The sequence below is a fragment of the Wyeomyia smithii genome, chromosome 1, assembly GCF_029784165.1.
Source record: "Wyeomyia smithii strain HCP4-BCI-WySm-NY-G18 chromosome 1, ASM2978416v1, whole genome shotgun sequence".
Classification (NCBI taxonomy): Eukaryota; Metazoa; Arthropoda; class Insecta; order Diptera; family Culicidae; genus Wyeomyia; species Wyeomyia smithii.
Genome location: NC_073694.1, coordinates 31,351,957 through 31,371,829, shown reverse-complemented (window position 1 = coordinate 31,371,829; position 19,873 = coordinate 31,351,957). Strand labels below are relative to the sequence as shown.

The 19,873-nt window shown below is 38.7% G+C and overlaps 1 protein-coding gene across 3 annotated transcripts; it reads left to right on the top strand.

Moving 5' to 3' along the window:
* The first annotated feature begins 11,261 nt into the window (after positions 1–11,261).
* On the top strand, positions 11,262–19,474 carry LOC129724894 (cardio acceleratory peptide 2b). 3 transcript variants are annotated; one of them, XM_055680182.1, is made up of 4 exons: positions 11,262–11,485; positions 18,258–18,398; positions 18,473–18,673; positions 18,958–19,474. In XM_055680182.1, the coding sequence occupies exons 1-4, from the start codon at positions 11,398–11,400 to the stop codon at positions 19,068–19,070; spliced, it is 543 nt and encodes a 180-aa protein (XP_055536157.1). In that variant the 5' UTR covers positions 11,262–11,397; the 3' UTR covers positions 19,071–19,474. The 3 variants fall into 3 exon arrangements, with proteins under 3 accessions (XP_055536157.1, XP_055536151.1, XP_055536164.1); XM_055680176.1 differs by having other exon boundaries at positions 18,255–18,398; XM_055680189.1 differs by having other exon boundaries at positions 18,255–18,398; positions 18,473–18,693; positions 18,958–19,093.
* The last annotated feature ends 399 nt before the right edge of the window (positions 19,475–19,873 follow it).

Genomic DNA, 19,873 nt, shown 5'->3' with positions numbered 1-19,873 from the left:
TAGGACGGGTGCTTGACCGGTTTGATCGATCGGAGAGCTTCGATAGAACTGAGGCTGTCCGAAAAGATTAAATAATTGCCTGGTGTCTTGAGCTCGATAATTCGCAGCGAATTGTGTATGGCAGCTAGTTCCGCTACGTATATGGAGCAAGGTTGTGCCAGTTTGCGGGATATGCGATGATCCATGTTGAAAATGCCATATCCGGAATGTCCATCCATTACAGATCCGTCCGTGAAAAAGGAATTCTGTTCTGGGAGGTGGCCAAATTTTGCCGAAAATATTGATGGCACAACTGTTGGTTTAAGGTGTTCAGGAATTTCATGGATTTCTTGTTTCATCGTCAAATCAAATACAACAGAAGGATTTTTGAGCGATGTTGAAATCTCACGGTATGGATCAACAACCGAAGGATTTATCTCCATAGACATGAACCGCTGGTATACTGACATACAGGGTTTCTGAACAACTTCCAGACATTTCTCATAGTTCGCAATAATCATTGGATTTGCTATTTCCGATCTGATGAGGAAACGTAGGGCCAGCTCAAAAAGTCTCTCTTTAATAGGTATCACTCCAGCTATGACCTCTAGAGTCATGGTATGCGTCGATTGCATGCAGCCTAGAGCGATACGCAAACATCGGTATTGTATCCTCTCTAGCTTCAGCATGTGTGAGGCTGCGATACCTCTGAAACATATGCTGCCGTATTCTATTACGGGCAGAATCGTAGTTTGGTAGAGTCGTATCGAATCCTCTGGATGAGCTCCCCATGTGGTTCCTATTACCATTCGAAGAAAATTGATTCTCGGTTGGCATCGTTGCTTCACGTAATTCACATGTTTTTCCCATGTGCACTTAGAGTCATACCATACTCCTAGATACTTGAAGCTAGGTGACTGAGTGATGGGTCTTCCGGACAAAGTTAGCTCTAAACGGGGTGGTGGTCGCTTTTTTGAAAAGACTACCATCTCCGTTTTTTCAAGCGAGAACTCAATTCCAAGACAACTGGCCCAACCGCTCAGATTATCCAGCGTATTTTGCAGGCTGTTTTTCATGTCTACAGCCAGAGACGCCGTGACTGATACTACGCAGTCGTCAGCTAACTGGCGCATGGTGCAGCCGTCCGCCAAGCATGTGTCGATGTCACTGATGTAGAAGTTGTACAACAGCGGACTCAGACAAGAGCCTTGGGGGAGACCCATGTAGCTTGTTCGTGTTATTGTTGAAGAACCGTGGTTGAAAAGTAAATGCTTTTCAGACAGCAGGTTGATCAAGAAGTTCGTCAATATAGGGGAGAATCCTCTTTGATGCAGTTTATCGGAAAGAATTTCGATTGAAACTGAATCAAATGCACCTGTGATATCCAGGAAAACTGAGGTCATTTGTTGTTTGCTACCAAGAGCCATTTCCGCTTCTGTGGCTAGCAATGCTAGGCAATCGTTAGGCCCCTTGCCCCTACGGAAGCCGAATTGGGTCTCTGATAGCTGGTTAGTTGTTTCTGCCCAGTTGTCTAGTCTACGCAGAATCATTTTTTCAAGCAATTTGCGTATGCATGAGAGCATTGCAATCGGCCTGTACGAGCGATGATCTGTGGCAGGTTTTTCTGGCTTTTTGATTGCGATAATCTTAACCTGTCTCCAAGCTTCCGGGATCATATTGTTCCTGATAAGCTTATTAAACAGTACAAGAAATCGTATCTTAGCCGAATCCGGTAGGTTTTTCATCAAATTAAATTTGATCCTGTCCGGTCCTGGAGCCTTGTTCTTGCAAGAAGCGAGTGCGATTGAAAATTCCAGCATTGAAAACTCTGGTTCTTCAATGGCCGTTGTGTCGCTGAATTCCTGCTGTGATGGGACAGCGTCTGGGCATACCTTTTTCGCGAAATCATAGATCCAACGTTCAGAGTATTCATTAGCCTCATTGTTGTCGGACCTATTGCGCATTTTCCGAGCCGTATTCCAGAGATAGCTCATAGAAGCATCTCTGGGTAACGTGCTTATGAAATTTTGCCAGTACGATCTTTTTTTCAGCTTGTGCAGTTTAGTCTGTTTCAGTTCCAGCTCTCTAAACTGATCAAAAAGTTGAATGGAATGATCTTTCCTGAATGCTAGGTATGCTGCTTTTAGAGTTTTTTTCATCTCGGTGCATTCTTTGTCCCACCATTGTTTGTTAGGACGAATTTTCAACTTGTTCTCAGGGGCGGGCCTCGTCTGAGATTGCAACGCGCTATCTAAAATTAATGTTGCAAGGAAGTTGTATTCGCCGGATGGAGAAAGCTCATCGGTTGTTTCGAGACCCTGGGATATTATGTTCGCGAATTTTTCCCAATCAATATTCCGGGTGAGATCATACTCTACTACGACTGTGGTAGCAGACTGGAGCCTGTTCATAATCGAAATACTTATTGGCAAATGGTCACTACCATGGGGATCTTGAACAATCTCCCATTTACAATCCAAAGCTATTGAGGAGGAACACATAGACAAGTCTAAAGTGCTCTCTCGTACTGGAGGCCTTGCTATTCTTGTAGCTAACCCAGGTATATTCAATAGGGTCATATCGAACTCGTCTAGTAAGCTTTCAATAAGAATAGCCCGGCTATCATCTCCAGGTGCTCCCCACGCCATACCGTGAGAATTGAAGTCTCCCAAGAGAAGACGTGGTGTCGGAAGCAGCTCCGTTATTTGAGTTAGCTGCAGCCGGTTAATAGTAGCTCTGGGTGGAATATAGACTGATGCGACAGTGAGGCTCTCACCAGCAATTGTTATATGGCAAGCAACAATTTCTATACCATCAATTGCTGGAAGAGGGATTCGGAAGAATGGGTAGCATTTTTTGATACCAATGAGCACTCCACCATAAGAGTTTCCGCGGTCTAACCGAATGATATTGAAGTTTTGAACGGTTAGTGTTGTATCCGTTGATAACCATGTTTCTGATAGCGCGAAAATATCGCATTTGCTATCGTGAAGCAGGAGTTTAAATTTATCTAATTTGGGGGTCAAGCTCCTACAGTTCCATTGTATGATCCTTGTTGTCGATTCGTCACTTCTGTTGTCTGATTTAGACATCGAAGGATACGAACGCGAGGAGGGGCCATTTGGTGCTTAGTTGCTTACCCAACATGCAAATTGTTGGAAGCCAAGCTGAAATCATACTTTTAAGAGAATCGGATAAACCAAAAGTGGTAAATATCCATTCAACGATCATTTTGAATGAAATACAACCATCAAAGGACGGTTTTTCAGATTCCGATGACAATTTAGCTGTGGGAACAGCTCGTTTCCCTGGGAGCTTAGGGAACTCTTTATCGCAACAACTTTGAAACCTGGTGGTGACGCTTTAGCATTTTGCTTGGAAGTGGAACCACGAGGGGTATCATTAAGCGCCTTCTTCTGCTCCTTTCTAGAGAGTTTAGGAGAAGAAGCACTTGGCCGTTTTCGTACAGCTCCGGTTGATAGCAGAGGTTGATAATCCTCTTCGTCATCATTTGAATCATCGTTTTCCAAACTGGAGTAACGATTTTCCTCCTGTTGTAACGCTGTCTTCAGCATCTGTGCGAAAGACTGCTTACTGCGTTGTCTGGTCGATTTTTTTAGTGCGTCAGAGCGTAGCTTATACTTTGCGCACTCTTCAATTTTGTGTGGGTTGCCACCACATAAGGAGCATTTTGCTTCCTGTTCGCTACAAGTGTGGTTATTCTCCATTATTTCACCACACTTGCAACATTTAGTCTTATTACTGCAGTAGGCTTTCGTGTGCCCTAACTGCAGACAATTAGTACAGGTCATTACTTTCGGAATGAAAAGTCTAACCGGTAGTCGGAGTTTGAATAGCTCTAAATAATCCGGAAGCACTTTTCCTTCGAACGTCACTCTAAGCGAGTCGTTCGGGGAGTATTTGCCCATGTTGTCTTTAGAATACTTTCTTCGGCATTCTAGAATTTTTATTTCTGGAAGGTTTGGGTTTTTAAAACGTCCAGTTCCTTCCAGTATCTCTTTCTCTGTAAGATCGGGTTCTGTTATCACGCCCTCGATCTCAATAGCGCGTGCCGGAATATATACCCGGTACTCAATGGTAAAATTTTGATCTTCAACGACCGCATTAGCGTGTTCGAGATCGGAAAATGTCACCTTTAATTTGTCAGCTTTGACCTTATATACCTCGATTAGGCTGGTATATCTCAAGCGCAAAGTTTTACAAATTTGCACCACTTTCAGGGGTTTGTTTTTGGGACGAATATATACAACCCAGCGAAGTCCAGGTTGATTCTTCTGGTACTTCTTTACTCGAATTGGTGCGTCATTGGTGGATGGGATAGGCGAAGCAGTGTGACGAGGTCTCTTACGTTTTGACGTTGGACTAACGTCTATATCGAAGTTAGGCACCTGAATTTGAAAATCTAGTAATTCAACCAGGGAAAACCAGGAAAAAGTGGTCAGGTTTTGAGCGCTTATATATCAGTCATTTCTTTTCAGAATTTCGAGGTTTTGGCATCAACTGATTAGAAATTCTTTTACGGTTGAATTTATGTAACAAAAATAACCTATTGTTCGAGATACACTATTGAAAAATTGATAAATCACATCGATTGTCTAAATCATACCGAGCAACCAATCACCACCTCTCTTCACAAGCACAGTCGACACTAACGGATACAACCGATCTGACTTTGTAAACAGTCTCGCAGCTTTCAACCAATAACGAGCTCGCTTTCGGTAGCTGCAACAGGTGTTTCAACACCATTTTAAAATGCTTCTTTTATCATTACCACTGAACAGATTCTGAACAGGAATGGCTTGATTGATAGGGGAAATATTGCGCAAGATTGTCATATACTAATTTAAATATGTTTTCGATACTAAACTAGCTAAAAGTTGTGTTAAAAGTCGTGCACATTCAACCAATCACAAGCTCGCTTCCCCTTTGCTCGCGAATGGATTTTTGCTTTGGGCTATATAATAACCTGCGTCGTCTCATAGTAGTCATCAGTCAACAAGTGGAAGGCCACTAGAACGGTCTTGAATAATCAGCAGCGGTGGCTGATTCCAGTGGCGAAACTGAGCTGCAGCAGAACCAGAGCAGTGGTATCAGGCAGCAGCGGAGGAGGTAGTGGGCAGCTGCATTTCTTCATTCTGTTCGATAGCTAGAGCTGTTGCGTGTGTATGGCTAGCTATAGCGTGTGTAAGATATAGCATGTGTAGCATATTATGGCTATAGCGTGTATATCTTCAGCGTGTGTACGGATAGTTATAGCGTGTGTGTGGATAGCTGCTGCGTGTGTAATGATTACTTATGGCGTATGTATGGATAGTACTAGCACATGGTTGGATAGCTTATGCGTGTTTATAGATAGTTGTATCGGATGTATGGATAGGAATAGCGTGTGTATGGATAACTTTAGCATGTTTGTATAAAAAACTATAGCTACAGCGTGTGTATGAATAGTTTTAACGCGTGTATAGATAGTTATAGCATGTGTGTGGATAACTATAGCGGGTGTTTATCGAAGATTATTAATGTCATTAAAAATATTAAAACGTCTTAACGAACACAGTTGTGAATTTGATTTTACAGCAGCGATTTTAACTTCTTCTGCCAGTCTTTAGTCATCGAGAAAAAATTACTGCCTATGAATGATCAACACTTGTTTACTAGAAATTTCATTTAGATCAAAAAAGGTTCATTTGAGTATCATAAATTATTGGTAAAAAGAGTTGAAAGTTTTTTCAATGAACATTCATTAAATTTTCGTTTTCGTTTCTCGGTGCGCGGTTTTGATTTTGTTTCTCGCACACAGAGAAAGAAACAAACTTGTCGCTATCGTGAAAAATAACAAAACAATTAGAAATGCTCTAAATCACAATTGAAGAAGTTAAGATATTTTCCTGTCACTCGCCAAAACCTTGATAACAACTACCGAAAAACGTGTAATTGAGCTCTTGCTGTATTAAGTTATTGAAATAAACGTATTTTTTGTTTAAATACATGAAGTTATATGCTGGGCTGGAGCTAACCGAGCATGAGTTTTATCAATTTAATGTCAAACAATTTTTAAATTTGAAATTTTCGTTTGAATCGTTCTGGGCTCCAATTTCAGATAGTTTCGTTAAGTTTGCTTTTTGCTTAGATAGGAAAATTTTACCAATTCGCTCAATTAAATGATTGTCTTGCTGGTGCAGCTACGAACAAAGGTTTGATTCGAATATGTATGAAATGACAGCGATTAAATAAAAGATATCCATTCTTTTAGTAGGGTAGGAAACATATTCTAAGCAGCTTTAGGAACCGCCTGTGTATTCAGACGAAATACTCGAAATGTGCTGGGTGAAACTCAAACAGTAGTATATCAATCTGCTCTCTATCGTTTCCTCTGTCAGAACTTGTTTTCGGATTGTAAAACTAAGTTAGCAAACTTTGACAATCATCAATCAAGGTTACCAATCGAGGGACACTATTCCAATCACCCCGAACTTATTTTAAGCAGTTTCCATCTGTTTTGCAGGCTTTTTTTTTTCAGCACCTGAAGTGGCTCCTGAATGGCTGCAATATAGGTCGATTTGTTTCAATTGCAATTGTTCACCAGATTTCTTTGTGATTAACGGTATTTCTTACATTCGTAAGACAGCTAGACAATCAAAGTTTTCGTTTCCATCATTGAAATTGTCGATAGTGGTCGAAATGCAGGAGTTTGAGGCCTGTTTTCTTCGACTGATTAAAATAGGTGCTACTGCTTAAGCCGTTCCCTACCCTATATATTATTATTTATAACGTTTTAACGTCTCAGCATTCAGAAATGCACTAGATAAAATTGCAGCAAATACTAGAGTTGCAATTCTCTCTATTATTTGTTTTAATGGAAAATAAGAATACCGTAGTCCAACGTCATGCGGTCGTGTCTTGAATACCACCAATACCATTTTTTTTCTTCACTTCAGAGAAGCCGTCCACACTGTTGTTAGGGGTGTCAGAGAAATCCATTACGGACTCTTCTCCCTCTGAACAGGAGGAAAGGTCCGGGGGAATAGACAGTCCACCCACCGCCATTGGGTCGTGAACTGCCTACCGCCGAAAATTTTATAAAAACGAGTTACTTATATACACAAAAGTAATGAAGATGATTTATATAATATAAATTAGAAATTGGGAAGATAGGAAAAAAATAAATAAATATGTATATAAAAATATGCCAAAGAGAATTAAATCGTAGTATCACTTATCTTATACATATATCGATGTAATTCCGCAACACTGGATACGCTGTCGCTGTAACTGCGTAGCGGCGGCGCCACTTACTTCTCCCCAGTCGGGGTTCCCCCACCAGTCACAGCAATTCTCTGTGATGCGGGACGGGCAATCCGAAGTTAAATCTGCACACGTATCAGCATACGCGCCAAGTACACCACTACCACAGCTGCACTCCCCTGCTGCGGGGCAATCCAGACCAACGCAGTATATACGGTTGATCGTGCCGCTCTCGTCTGCACGCACAGCGTACCACTACCACAAAACTGCACTGCACACGCGAACGCTAGAAAAAAGCGGGAATTAATTCGGTAAACTGCAGAACGCAAGAAACTCGACTTATCTGCTCGGCTGCCGAATAAGCAATGATACTGCTGTTGTATCATTTTCATTTCCAACTGTCGAAATTTCGCAACACCAGTAGTGGTTTGAAATAGTAATGTCGCGAACTTAATTCTGTAGTGTCCAAGTGCTTCACTTTAGGTCTGTAGTGTCTTACAAGCAATTGCTTGTATTAAAATTTTTCACAATATGTTGTTAAGTAACAATAGCCTTCTATGACAAAAATAAAATTTGTATCTTTTTTGTTTCTGCGTTAAACTCAAAGTTGTCTTCAGCAAAAATGTAGATAATTTTATTACAAACAACTTTGCTAATAAGACTTTTTCTCGATGTATTGTAAATTTTGAAAAAAAAATAGGTTTTGTATGACAATGACCCTATATTGAGTTTTTCACTTCTTACTTTTTTGTTTCATTTTTTTTAAATACAATATCATAGAGAATTTTAGGTCTTATCATGTTTTACAAATTTTATGAAGACACTATGCTAAGATTACTCTAGGTTCAAAAATACAAGCAATTTTAACAATAATTTGCCCTATTTTCAATTGTGGATTGGAGAAAAAGGGGGACGCCCCGAAGTTCACACTCACCGCCATTTTGAAGTTTCAGGTTAGTACTACAAAATGGTGGAAATATTACTCGTCCGACTCGTCACGTCGTGATGAATATCAATGTGCTTTTTCAAAAATGTGGACTGGATTTTATCCAAACCGGCTTTTGACGAAGATTTCAATGTGGAGGCTGCTCTAGAGATCATCGCTTCAACAATGTTAAGTCTACTTAAAGTATTCCCAACCATTGGCGAAACCTTACAAGCAGCCTGGGAAACTTGGTCGGCCAGGATCACTTCGTTGCAAAAGGTTCGCGCAAATTTCTCGGCAAAGAGTTGGCAGACCATCTTCGGTTCGGATGCAACCTTACCATAGAATGGACGTTAACGTACGTCCAGAATGTTTTTGGTTTAGTCTGATTTTCACTGGATACTTTGCAGATGTCGTCTGAAACAATCACCAAAGATCCTCTTGTACACTGTGTTGAACCTTTATCTGTCACGCAACGGGAGTGTACTAAATCTAGAATATGGATAAAATTTGTTAACATTAAGATGAGATAGTCTATCGTAATCTCAGCATCTATCATTCGAAATATTTGCAAACACTCACAAATCCAACAATGCAAGTGTCGCAACGAACAGCTTTATGTAGTTCTAGGTCAACCTTGCGGTCGTGGCTTAGCACGTGGCGAGGAATAAATTCTGTTTGGCGTAACTTTTAAAAAAAGTAGAGTCTTTTATAACATGTTCTAAACCAAACATCATGCACAGAATGCAAGCTTGTGATTAGTTAGCCACTGCTTTTCCAACTGATTGGTCATTATTTTTTTCACTGATATGCAATCGAAAAGCTCCCAGTTGGTCTCGAGGTACGATGCTTACAATCCAGTCGTCGTAGGGTCGAGTCTCGGCTCGGTAGAGACTGTTAGTGTCAGTAGGATCGTGGCGCTAGCCTCGCAATTGTCCTGTACACTTAAAGGTTGGCTGTGAAGTCTGTGTATACCATAATAAACAGAAGGTCGAGTTCCGAATCGGAATATAGCACCAAGGATTTACTTTGCAATTGAAAAGATAACCACAAGTTTCTATCAAGACATTGGCGTTCAAAATGTGATTAATAATAGTGGCGTAACGGGCCCACGCGTCCTGTAAAAGCCTACAGGGTTCCGTCACTTTAGGTGACATACTTAGAACCCAGAAAGAAGCCGGTTTCCTACCGCATTCTTTCGACGTTGGCCCAGCCTTCAGCTGTGCAAGAGCTTGCTAACTGTTGAAGTCAATTCTTCCGCTTGGCTCGGGTGACGAAAACTGCCACCCGTAAGCACAATTAAATAAAAGAAAAACCCGCGATTAGATACTTGATGGGCCGTGAACTCGTCGCTGCGCCGCGAGGGTGAGTTACCGAAAAAATGTTTGTAAACAAGATAGAGTTGCGAGCGCGCGGCTTACCACTCTCAGTAGACTTAGACTTAGTGGGATTAAGCCCACGAAGTAATGTTCTAAAGTAGAGACAGGCCAAGAAAAGGCCATTAGAGAAATAAGGATAGGCAGTGATTTCGCGAAGGGAAATTGTCTCTCGCGAAATACACTCTAGGGTTAGCAGTAAGTTCTCGTGTAAAACCTTATTCAATTGGAAAGTAATAGAGATTCCGTACGGTCCGTCTGACCGTACGTACAGGAATTCGGGTGATCGTTAATTTTAAATTATCACGGTTCCTGGTAGGACAGCAGGAGTTGCCCTACAGTGGTATTATTTAGATTTTAAACCATTACCGAGCCAGGGCAAATGAAAATCCACCAAATTTCTCTGTTTATTTCTGATTGGTGGCAATATAGTTGCCACTGGTTTATAAAGGGTTGAGAGGGCACATTTTCTACAACATGCCACACTACTAAAGTAAGACTTAACTTGAAAAACTTATTTTGTAAAATCTGATATGATCGAATTTTTAACACTACTTTTTGTTTTTATGGTGAATTTTCTTCAGTGTAAGATTTCAAATTAATATTTTTCAATATTTTTAATATTTTTGTTTTGTAGTATTAAACTGGTATTTTTTCTATATTTTCGAACTGTGGAGTGAATCTTTGTTGTTGACCATCTCCTGACTTTAAAAACCTTTTCCTACAATTTTAGTTTGAATGACGATGATAATTTTTATTCAGAAACTCTTTGTTCGAACAACAGTTTCCGATTATTCCACGTATTCTCATTAAGCTTGATGTTTGTCGGATCATCATAATAGTCTCGGCTGGCTTCTTTATCAGCCCTGTTCTCCACCAATGTCGGTCGGTATCCTATGCGTGGTAGAAATCCAGTGACGTCGTAAGCTGTCATTGAATTGACTTTCCATTCCAGCTTTCCAATGCCCGTCCGTCGTTGCTTCGTACTAAATCATCAACCCCGGCGGCAACGCCACTGTCCGGAGTGAAACGAAAATAAATCGCAAAGTATCTGTTTTAATGAAATCCCTAGCCTCCGGCGAGCGGCGATCTCTCCCGCAGGTTAGACAGCACAGCATGGAAATGTTTTCTTTAAAAATAACCTATCGCTGCGGATTCCCACGGCGTTGAATGCAAAGTAACAGCCAAAAATTGCAGACTAGTAATTGTCGGAGCATGGGGTTTTCGAAATCACTATTTAGTATACGCTATGTTTCATCGTTAGTATGGGCTCTGGGAGGTGGAAAAATGACATTTACTAAGATAGGTTGAAACTTTTCTTTCCGTTACATACGCTATAGTAAAATTTTATAGATTTCTAATCACAGCTAAGTTGTTTCTACTAAATGCTTTCCTAACTCCATGTAATTCCGATTCGCCTGAATCCCAAAACAACGTGATACCATTATTAGCCTCATAAGTGTCAAAGGATCCTCATCACCTGTTTGCTCGTTGCTGTTACTGAGATTGGTCACATCTCTGCTTTCCCATCGGTGGGTGTTGGGTAGTCCACCACCTCCCACACCCTGCATCCGGGAACAATTTGACCAGCAAACAAAACACGCATTAGAAGCGCGCTCGAAGAAAGCAGACATGCGCTTGGTTTCCCGCTTCGCAGGACACGGCAGCAAATCCTTCTCGGAACTAAACGGTTCATATATAAGGTGAGAGCCGCTGTTTCAGCGGTATCATTCGATTTGCGTTAGTTGCACGTTATCTGGCCAAGCACCCTGAACTGATTGGCCTACACGGAGCTCGAGAAGGATCACTACCTGGTCCAAAACTAAGTGTTACAGAACAGAAGAAACCAAAATGCTTCCGGTGTCGCAATTAAAAATGCTCGCGTATGTTTCGCTGTTTCTGGTTGTGCTTTCGACGGCCAAGTTCTGCCACGGCGATGGTGAGTGAAGCGCGGAAAATTGGTGCAATTTATCGGAATAATCGGCGGACCTCCGTGCCGGAATTGCGCTGGATAATTACATACGAGTATGAAATAGAAAGTTGCATCCGGTTATGTGGGCGAGTGTGTGGAAATTTAAACTGTTCTCCTACGAAGTGTTAGCTTTATTGTGGTTATTTCGACAAGCCGTCCTGTTTTCGTATGGTGTAAAACTATAATTGTATAAACAGTTCAAGTAGATAAGAGATAGTATAGTGTCCAAAATTTTCAACTGAAAGTTTTCTTATGAACCCAGTTTCCAACTGTTTAATCGGTCTCGAAAAATTGTTTTAACCGGTTTAAGAGGATTGTTTTTGAAGGGGAAAAAATTAAACGAAGTAAAAAATTTTTAAATATCACGCCAAAAATTGGATTGTGATTTTAAGCTTATTGAAATACAATTGTGATTTTTCGCTTATTGAAAAACAATCAGTAAAATTTTCTTGAGTTTTGAAAATATACATTTTTCACCTAGAAAAATTCACAATTAAGAATATTTGATATTTTTGCCGACTTATTTTACCTATTTCAATAGTGCAATTGGAATCAGTTTCCTGGTACAACGCTGGTGCGGATCAAAAGAGTTTTTCAGTGTCAGATCTTTACCTAAGTAGCAAAGCAATTAAGTTATTGTAGCGTTTGACCCTACGAAGCGGTTTTCAGATGTCCTGAACTCAATATTGGATCAGTTGGTTTAAGGGTTTTCCTGAGCTCCTGAGGCGTTTTTCAGCGATTGTGAACTAGATAGAAGGCGTTTTTTATGGGCCAAAGATGCCATTTTGTGCTGTTGGTTGAATTTTTTGGGACACGACTCTTTTTTTAAAAAAAGGTTCAAAATGCTATTTTGGGAAGGTATTGATGATTACAAATATTTACAGAGCCAAAACGGTTTGTTTGATCGATGTGACGTCTTTGGCAAAGTTGTAGATAGGATTTTGTCCTTGCAATCCATTACCGGACAGTCCTCAATGTTTAGGTAATATATTTTATAGTTTTTATAGAAAAAATCAAATTTTAAAAAAATTTAACTTTTTTAGATATTTTTTTTTAATTTTTCTTTCAACTTTATTTCAAAATAAACATATTTTTTAAGAGTGTATGTTAGTTTAAATTTGAAATTTTTATCTACAACTTTGCCAAAGACGTCATTCCGGTCAAACAAACCGTTTACTTACTATGTCATCGGCATAAGCTCAATTTTGAACCATTTTCTATTTCTATTTTATTTTTTTCGGTACTGAGAAGCGGTCGGTGAGAATCGAATTTAGGACCAATTTCTATTCCAATTTTAGCCTTTTCAAGCGTTTTCAGCGATTTTGAACTCAATTTAGGAACATTTTCTGTTGTAGTCAGGTCTCTGCTATATTTGGCGTAGAACTACGTCTCTCGGAAAGTTCGGTTACACGGATCTAAAAACGGAAAAGACGAGATAACGGAAAAGGTGGAAAAGTATATCGAATTTCAAATGCTTATAAGTCGGTTAACTGTCAAAGTATTTCCTTCGTTCTTGCAGCAATCGATTGAAAAATCATCTATGTATCTGTCCAAATGTAGCAAACTATTTGATTATTCAAACTATTGTTTTATTGAAAATTGTAAAGCCTTGTCGAAACGTCGATTTCTACCCCTGATTGGTGGCTTCATGCTTGCTTTCCCTATACCTAGTAACCTAGGAACGCACTCTTTGGGTTATATGAGAGCTTGCTTCTGCGGAACAAATCATTTTACTTTTAGATGTTGCAAGCGTCGGACAAATTTCAGCACCAGCAAATAACAATAGTTATAGCAGCAGCGATTTGATTTTTAGTTCTACGTCAAACTTGCGGTCGTGACCTTGCAGACAAGCTATCTGTTTTGCCCTCAATCTGAGCTAGATTCAAAATCATTTCTTTAGATTTGTTTTGAGCGTTTGCAAAGTTTTGAGCTTAATTCGCCTTTCAGGTGTTTCTGAATAATTCTAATTTTTTTCCGGAAGCATTTGTTGTTTTGCTTTCCAGGAGCGTTATCAACCATACTGTATTTAATGTGGAAAAAATCCTGGTTGGCCATATACGGCGCTTTTATGATTATTTTATATTTTTTTTCCTTTTTTGGCAATTTTAGGTCTAATTTGGTTTAGTTTTATAGAAATTTATGGTTTTTCATTTTTTTTTTTGGTATATAAATTTATAGTTTTTCATTTTATTCTTGAGAAGCTTTTTTGCGATTCTGAGCCTAATTCAGGATTATTTTCTCCCGGTCGATAGAATGTTATATTTAGTTAGTCGGGAATGAATTTAGAACTATAGGAATCTTCTTCTGCCCAAACCAATCAGTTCACTAGTGGATGGCCACTAGCACGGTCCCAACTAAGTAGCAGCGGGTTATTGTAGTACCTGCAGCGGATAGTAGCAGCGGTGGCTGCAGCGGGAATAAATGCTGCCGTATTTTGACAACACCCAAAATGTAATCAAATTTTGCAATGTTGTTTTTGTAATGCGATGTTTGTAATCAAATTGCCCGTTAAATTTGTGACGAAAAATTACGTCTTACGGCAAAAAAACAACGGGAGCGTTACGAAAATTGTCCCCTTTCAAATGTTTAAAACTCATACAGCTTCCAACCGATTTTCTACATTTTTTACAGCATGCACAAAATTGAAATTTCATCATTCATTGAAAATTATTATGCTTCTTCATAACAGCTAGCAAATAGACAGCAGAATATAACAATAGGCGTGAGTGGCAATAAAATCTTAACTACTTTACAATCAAATGATTCCACAACACAATGTGTGTAACACAATTTCTTTTCATCTTTCTTTCAAAAGGGTTAACATCAGAGCATATCGATCATATTCCTAAACCTATTGCATAAAATACATTGACATAAGACAGGCTGTCGTAATTACACGTCAACCTTGCGGTTGTGTCTTAGAAAAACCTCTTCAACTGTTTTCATTTCTTACCAACAATTTCGAAACCATTTTAACGGTTATTGGATTAGTTTGGCATTATTTTTTGTGTGATTATTTCTCAAAATTAATTCGGTATCATTTCCTATTTTTTTCAAATTTTGGGTGGAGATATTTTCCAGTAATTCGAAGATACTTTCAAAATATTTCCAGTCTTAGGCCTAACTTAGGATATATTTTTTCCTCTTTTTTTTTTTTTTGGTCTTAGCGTTTTGCGGTGATTCCAAGCTCAATTTTAGGCCCAAAGTTCGGGTTTTTCCCATATTCCGACATCGATTTTTTGTTTTCGAATCTGAGCCTAATTATTAAGCCTTCTTTACCGTTTTAGTCGTGTTGATTCGGGATCAATCCCTACTTTGCATTTTAGAAGCGTTTTCATCGATTGATAACTTTTTCAAGTATTTATTATCATTCCGAACCTGATGTTAAGAGACGTTTTCAGCAATCCTGAGCTCAACTAGGCAATTTTTCAATTCGACTTTTTCTAGTTTTCAGACACGTTTTTCAGTGGTTCTGAGCCTAATTTGGTATCAGTCTCTTTTTTGGTTTTGACAAACTTTTTTCACGATTTAGAACCTGATGTAGGGACCTTCCCTACTTTTTTTTTTTGGCAACATTATCCGTGTTTGCCTTTTCTGGCATTTAGAAACATTTTTCATAGTAACTTCATGGTGATTTAGGAAAATTTTTACGGTTTTTCATAACCTTCGGTTTAGCATTTTGACGTAGAATTATATATTAATGTATTGAGGAATAGAGGTGCAAATTGAAATGCCGAAAACATCGAGAGCGTCACGAAAATTGTCAAATTTTAAGTTTTGGGAAATTAGCTAAACGTCCACAAAAATGCGGCAAATGGTGACTTTATTGTGCTAACTATTGTACTAATAAAAAACGTACAGCCCTGTTTTGCTTTTAGAGCTGAAAACAAGGCCAAATACCATCCAATACAAGTATATTCGGAAACGGCATGATATCCAAAAGCCAAAAATCGACCCCAAACACCATTTTGAAGTTCTAGGTGTTACTGGAAAAGGGCCTAAAATGGCCGAAAACCACCTAATATATGTATATCCGAATTCGAGCGATGGCGTTTTTTTGATGACATCCGAGAGCGTGACAGGTTTCCAAAAAAAATTAGAGACAGAAATTTTGTTTCTTGTACAAATTCACATAAAATTTCCTCTAGCTCTAGCGTGTAAGAATAAAAAGTTGGTGTCGAAGCGCCATCTCTGCGGCCAAATCGCGAACTAAACTGAACGCCAAGTTGAAGTTCTCATTACACTGAGAAACTTTGCTGAAGACTGCGAATAGGTTGGATAGAGTATCAGAGAACTGGACCGTGTATTCCATGCAATAAATACATAGCAATTGTATTTTTAGATGAAACCTATGGTTATATTCAAACTTAAAATATCACAAAAACACGAAAAACACATCTTTCAAAATTTCAGAAAATAAAGATTTTTTGATGGACAATTTTTAGCAAAAATCATGGTTTGCTAATACTTGCTAACCTATGCGATATGTAATTCACAAAATTATGTATTTTTTTCAAAATTTTTTTGTGTAATATTTTCACTTGAGTACTTCAAAAACTTCTGTACTCGGAAGAAAACGACGTAATTATTCAATTTCTATCGAGCAAAAATTTGTAAAAAATTAACTCGAGTGAACTCTAAAATTATCACAATAAAACGTGAAATTTAGACAAATTTCATAAAAAACTCATAGATCTCTGAAACTTGAAGAGTTAGAAATTTTGTATATTTCATAAAGTTTCATATGATTTAGAGATCTACAACTTTGTCGAAAACCACAAAGCTCTAGCGTGTAAGGGAAAGAAGTTGGCATCGCAACGCCATCTTCGCGGCTAAATTCCAAACTAATTTAAACATCCAAAATGAAACCCTAACTATACCAAGAAACTTTGTAGAAAATCGGGAGCCGATTAGTCAAGCCCTGAGAGCGCTAATAATTTCGTTCCGCTAGATTCCATTCCTGGCCCAGTGTGCATTGGCATGCCTGCTCCAGACACCATTTTGATGTTCAAGATAGTGACGTCCGATTTCTGGGAAATAATAATAATTTCCGGAACCGGAATAAATTTAGGCCATGAATTTACCCTTGTTACTCCCTTGAACCTTTTCAGACCTGCCACATTATTATCAGTTAGTTATTTTACTTGTGCTTAGAAAAAATTATAAAATTTACTATCTTATTGATACAAGATCGTAATCTTAGAGTTGGAGAGTGTTGAAAAATTTACCGCTTCTGACTATCAAATTTATTAATTCCAATCCAGTATATTCTCCATCCTATTGCAAGAAATACATTGACATAAGACAGGCTGTCGTAATTCTAAGTTAACCTTGCAGTCGTATCTCATGTACAACCTCTTCAACTTTTTTTTCATAAATTGCTATTTTCACTAAGATCTATTTCCTCTTTCAGACAGATTTGATTACACTGCTAAACACAGGTTTTTCCAGGGAGCTCCTACTAGAAAAAATGAAAGATTATCACTTTTTAACCATTCCTGTGAATTTTGGTGCCTCTAACGAAGATAACTTTTTCAGTGACTTGAATGAGTTTTCTCATAAGCCGACGTAAAAGCGACAAACGTGGCGAGCAATTATTCCGCGGAATTTTGACTCACTTCTGCATGCACTAGGGGTTAAAAAGCTATAATCTTTTTATAGCAACTATTTTGAGCTTTAGAGTAATTTTTTTGCTTTTGTCGACCAGTGTTATTATTTATTTGGCGATTGAAACCAACGTACATTTTTTCATTAGTTTTCAACAATTCTGATTGTGAATTAGGACAATTTATATTTTTGGTTTTCAATATTCCTTTAAACTGTTCAGCAATTAAGAGTTTAATTGGGAATCATTTCGCTATCAGTTTTAATTTGTCTTTAAAATAATCATTGACTTTAAGCGAGTATCTTGAAATCTAAATAATAATAAATATTGAAGAATCGCTTTGAAGTTGTGTACATTCTAATACCACTTTGGGTTTGAAGTTTCCGTTAGTTTCAATTCCATGTCTCTGTTAGTTCTAATTTATTTTTTGATTAACAGCTAGTTTTATACTATGATTTCACCACGATATTGTTCAGTGCCTAACAAACTGCAAATTCTGAATTCGGATTATCTGAATTCACTCATTAAACACTTGGTTTATTGTTATATTCTGTTGGACTCTTTATATAAAAAGATTTAAGAGCTCCAATTTTTGGCACATCAAGTAATAATTTCTTTTGTTCTTTATACGGTTTGCCTTTATGCTGAATTAGCATTAAAAAGAATCGAAAAACTTATTGTCAACTGTTCTCAAATGAAAAGTAGTTCAATCTAATGTTGCTACAGAATGTAGAATTAAATCTTTCGCAAACTTGAACCTTGGAGTAATGTTTCCGTTCAAACCACAGTCGCAATCAAACTTCTATCAAGCGAAAAATAATAATCCAAAGGTAGCACACGAAGTACAATTAGCCGACCGAGTATCGCCACTGGCATCTGCATCATAACGACAGAAGTCTTCATCAATTATGTTTCCCACTCTGTTTGTCCCTGCGATGTCAAGTTGATCAAGAACCACAAGCCCGGCTTACCACGGGCGAAGATCAGTCATTTTCTCTCGCCAGTCTCATAATGCTCAGAGTAAAGATGGTTTAAAACTTTTAATCAGTGTGTTGTTTCCTTTCAATTGACACGTCCTCTTTTTTTACTCGTTCCTCAAACAATATCTCTCCTGGCCTTGAGCGACTCCAGCAGAACTGGACGGCTCCAGTGATGGGCGCCACAAGCGGGGACCCACTGTAGGCTTATTTGCATTTCCACGAGTCGGGCGATCCGATCCAGAGCTAGTGGAGTGGGGAGACGCTGCACTTCCTGTCGAGCTGGCCGATGATTATAGTAAGGCTCTGTGTAAAGGAGGATTAGTCGGGCTGATGACAATCATAACTGCTATTTTTGTTTGTTCATTTCAGGAGACTATCCTATTCGAGAATATAAACGACAAGGATTGGTTCCATTTCCACGGGTGGGACGCTCGGGACCGAGCCTGGCTGCTCGTTACTGGCCCGTGTCGATGCAGCAGAAACGTGCCGGAAATTCCGGCTCTAGCAGCGGAATGTGGTTCGGTCCCCGGTTAGGTAAACGTGCCAACGCGGCTGCCAGCGAGATCAAAGGTGAACAATTATAAATACAGGTGAATCATTGTTCAATGTTGGATGAAATCTTTAACCCTGTTTTGTTATTATTTTCTTATAACAAATCTTCGTGTACAATGAGATGACGAAATTAGTGTGTCGGAACCGAAACTCTGAACCTTACTCTCTACTTGATGTGCATGGGATGAAGCACGAGGCGAACGAAATCGATAAAAATCGAATGTTTATTTTCGTTTATCGTCTATGATCCAGAAGCATTCCGCTTTAACTAAAATATTTCGAATTATTATTTACCCTAACAGGCAATGAAGTTTACACCCCGCGCCTTGGCCGCAATCTACCAGAAGCCTCCTATTTTAGCAGACCAATGGACTACCGACGACAATTTCAGTTATCGCTCCCATCGGAAAACTAAGGCGATAACATATTTTATCCTTATTTCTGGACGGATTAAATCATCTACTCAAGTTCCACCAGGGATGCATTAATAATAAATCAAAATGAAACAGGCTGGGGAGAGCTTGTTTGGAACGGGTAGCGAAGCATTCCTGATAAACAAGCTCTCTGAATTGAGCATCCGAACGGAACTTTGGCAAACGATTTGCGAACCCGTGTCCCCCACCACCGCTTATTTGTCAAAACCGAACTGTCACATAGCTCAGATTGTTCTCTGAAAATTGTCTTACTGAATTTTTAGAAGAAGAAAAATTAAGCCCCTATACAGTAGTTGCTATTGTTAGTGATAGAAGGATATACAAAGTTGTAAATAAAAGTAGACGCATATTCGCATTTGCATATTGAAGGTAAAATCAACCACAACTAAGCTGGGTTTTTATTTCTTTGAAGAAACCTGCAGAGAATGGTAACTTTACTGAATCCGAAAACTCCTTTTACATAACATTTAGTATTGATTTCTGGTAGATTTATCGGTTTTCAACAGAATTTTGTATTAATATATGACAAAAATATTTGAAATACCTACATCTAAAAATTTGAAACGTTTAAAATTCATAAATATTTAAGAAAAAAAATCATGAAATACTCAACAGTATACTTAAAACATTTAACGAGTGCGGTTTGACGGTCGGCAGTTGACAGTATTTTCGGTTATTTGTGAGTTAGTCATTGACTGCCTATAGCTTTGAAATTTTTGGTTTGTATCTGTGCGTCTTTTAAAGACTACCTGTTCGGTTAGTTTAAACATCAGAATTTTTCAAG

Bases quoted from the DNA above. Each gene is read 5' to 3' on its own strand.
- LOC129724894 (XM_055680176.1), top strand. From the start codon at position 11,398: ATGCTTCCGGTGTCGCAATTAAAAATGCTCGCGTATGTTTCGCTGTTT. The intron at 11,486-18,254 runs GTGAGTGAAGCG...GAGCGACTCCAG, and splicing joins CAAGTTCTGCCACGGCGATG to CAGAACTGGACGGCTCCAGT. The intron at 18,674-18,957 runs GTGAACAATTAT...TTACCCTAACAG, and splicing joins GGCTGCCAGCGAGATCAAAG to GCAATGAAGTTTACACCCCG.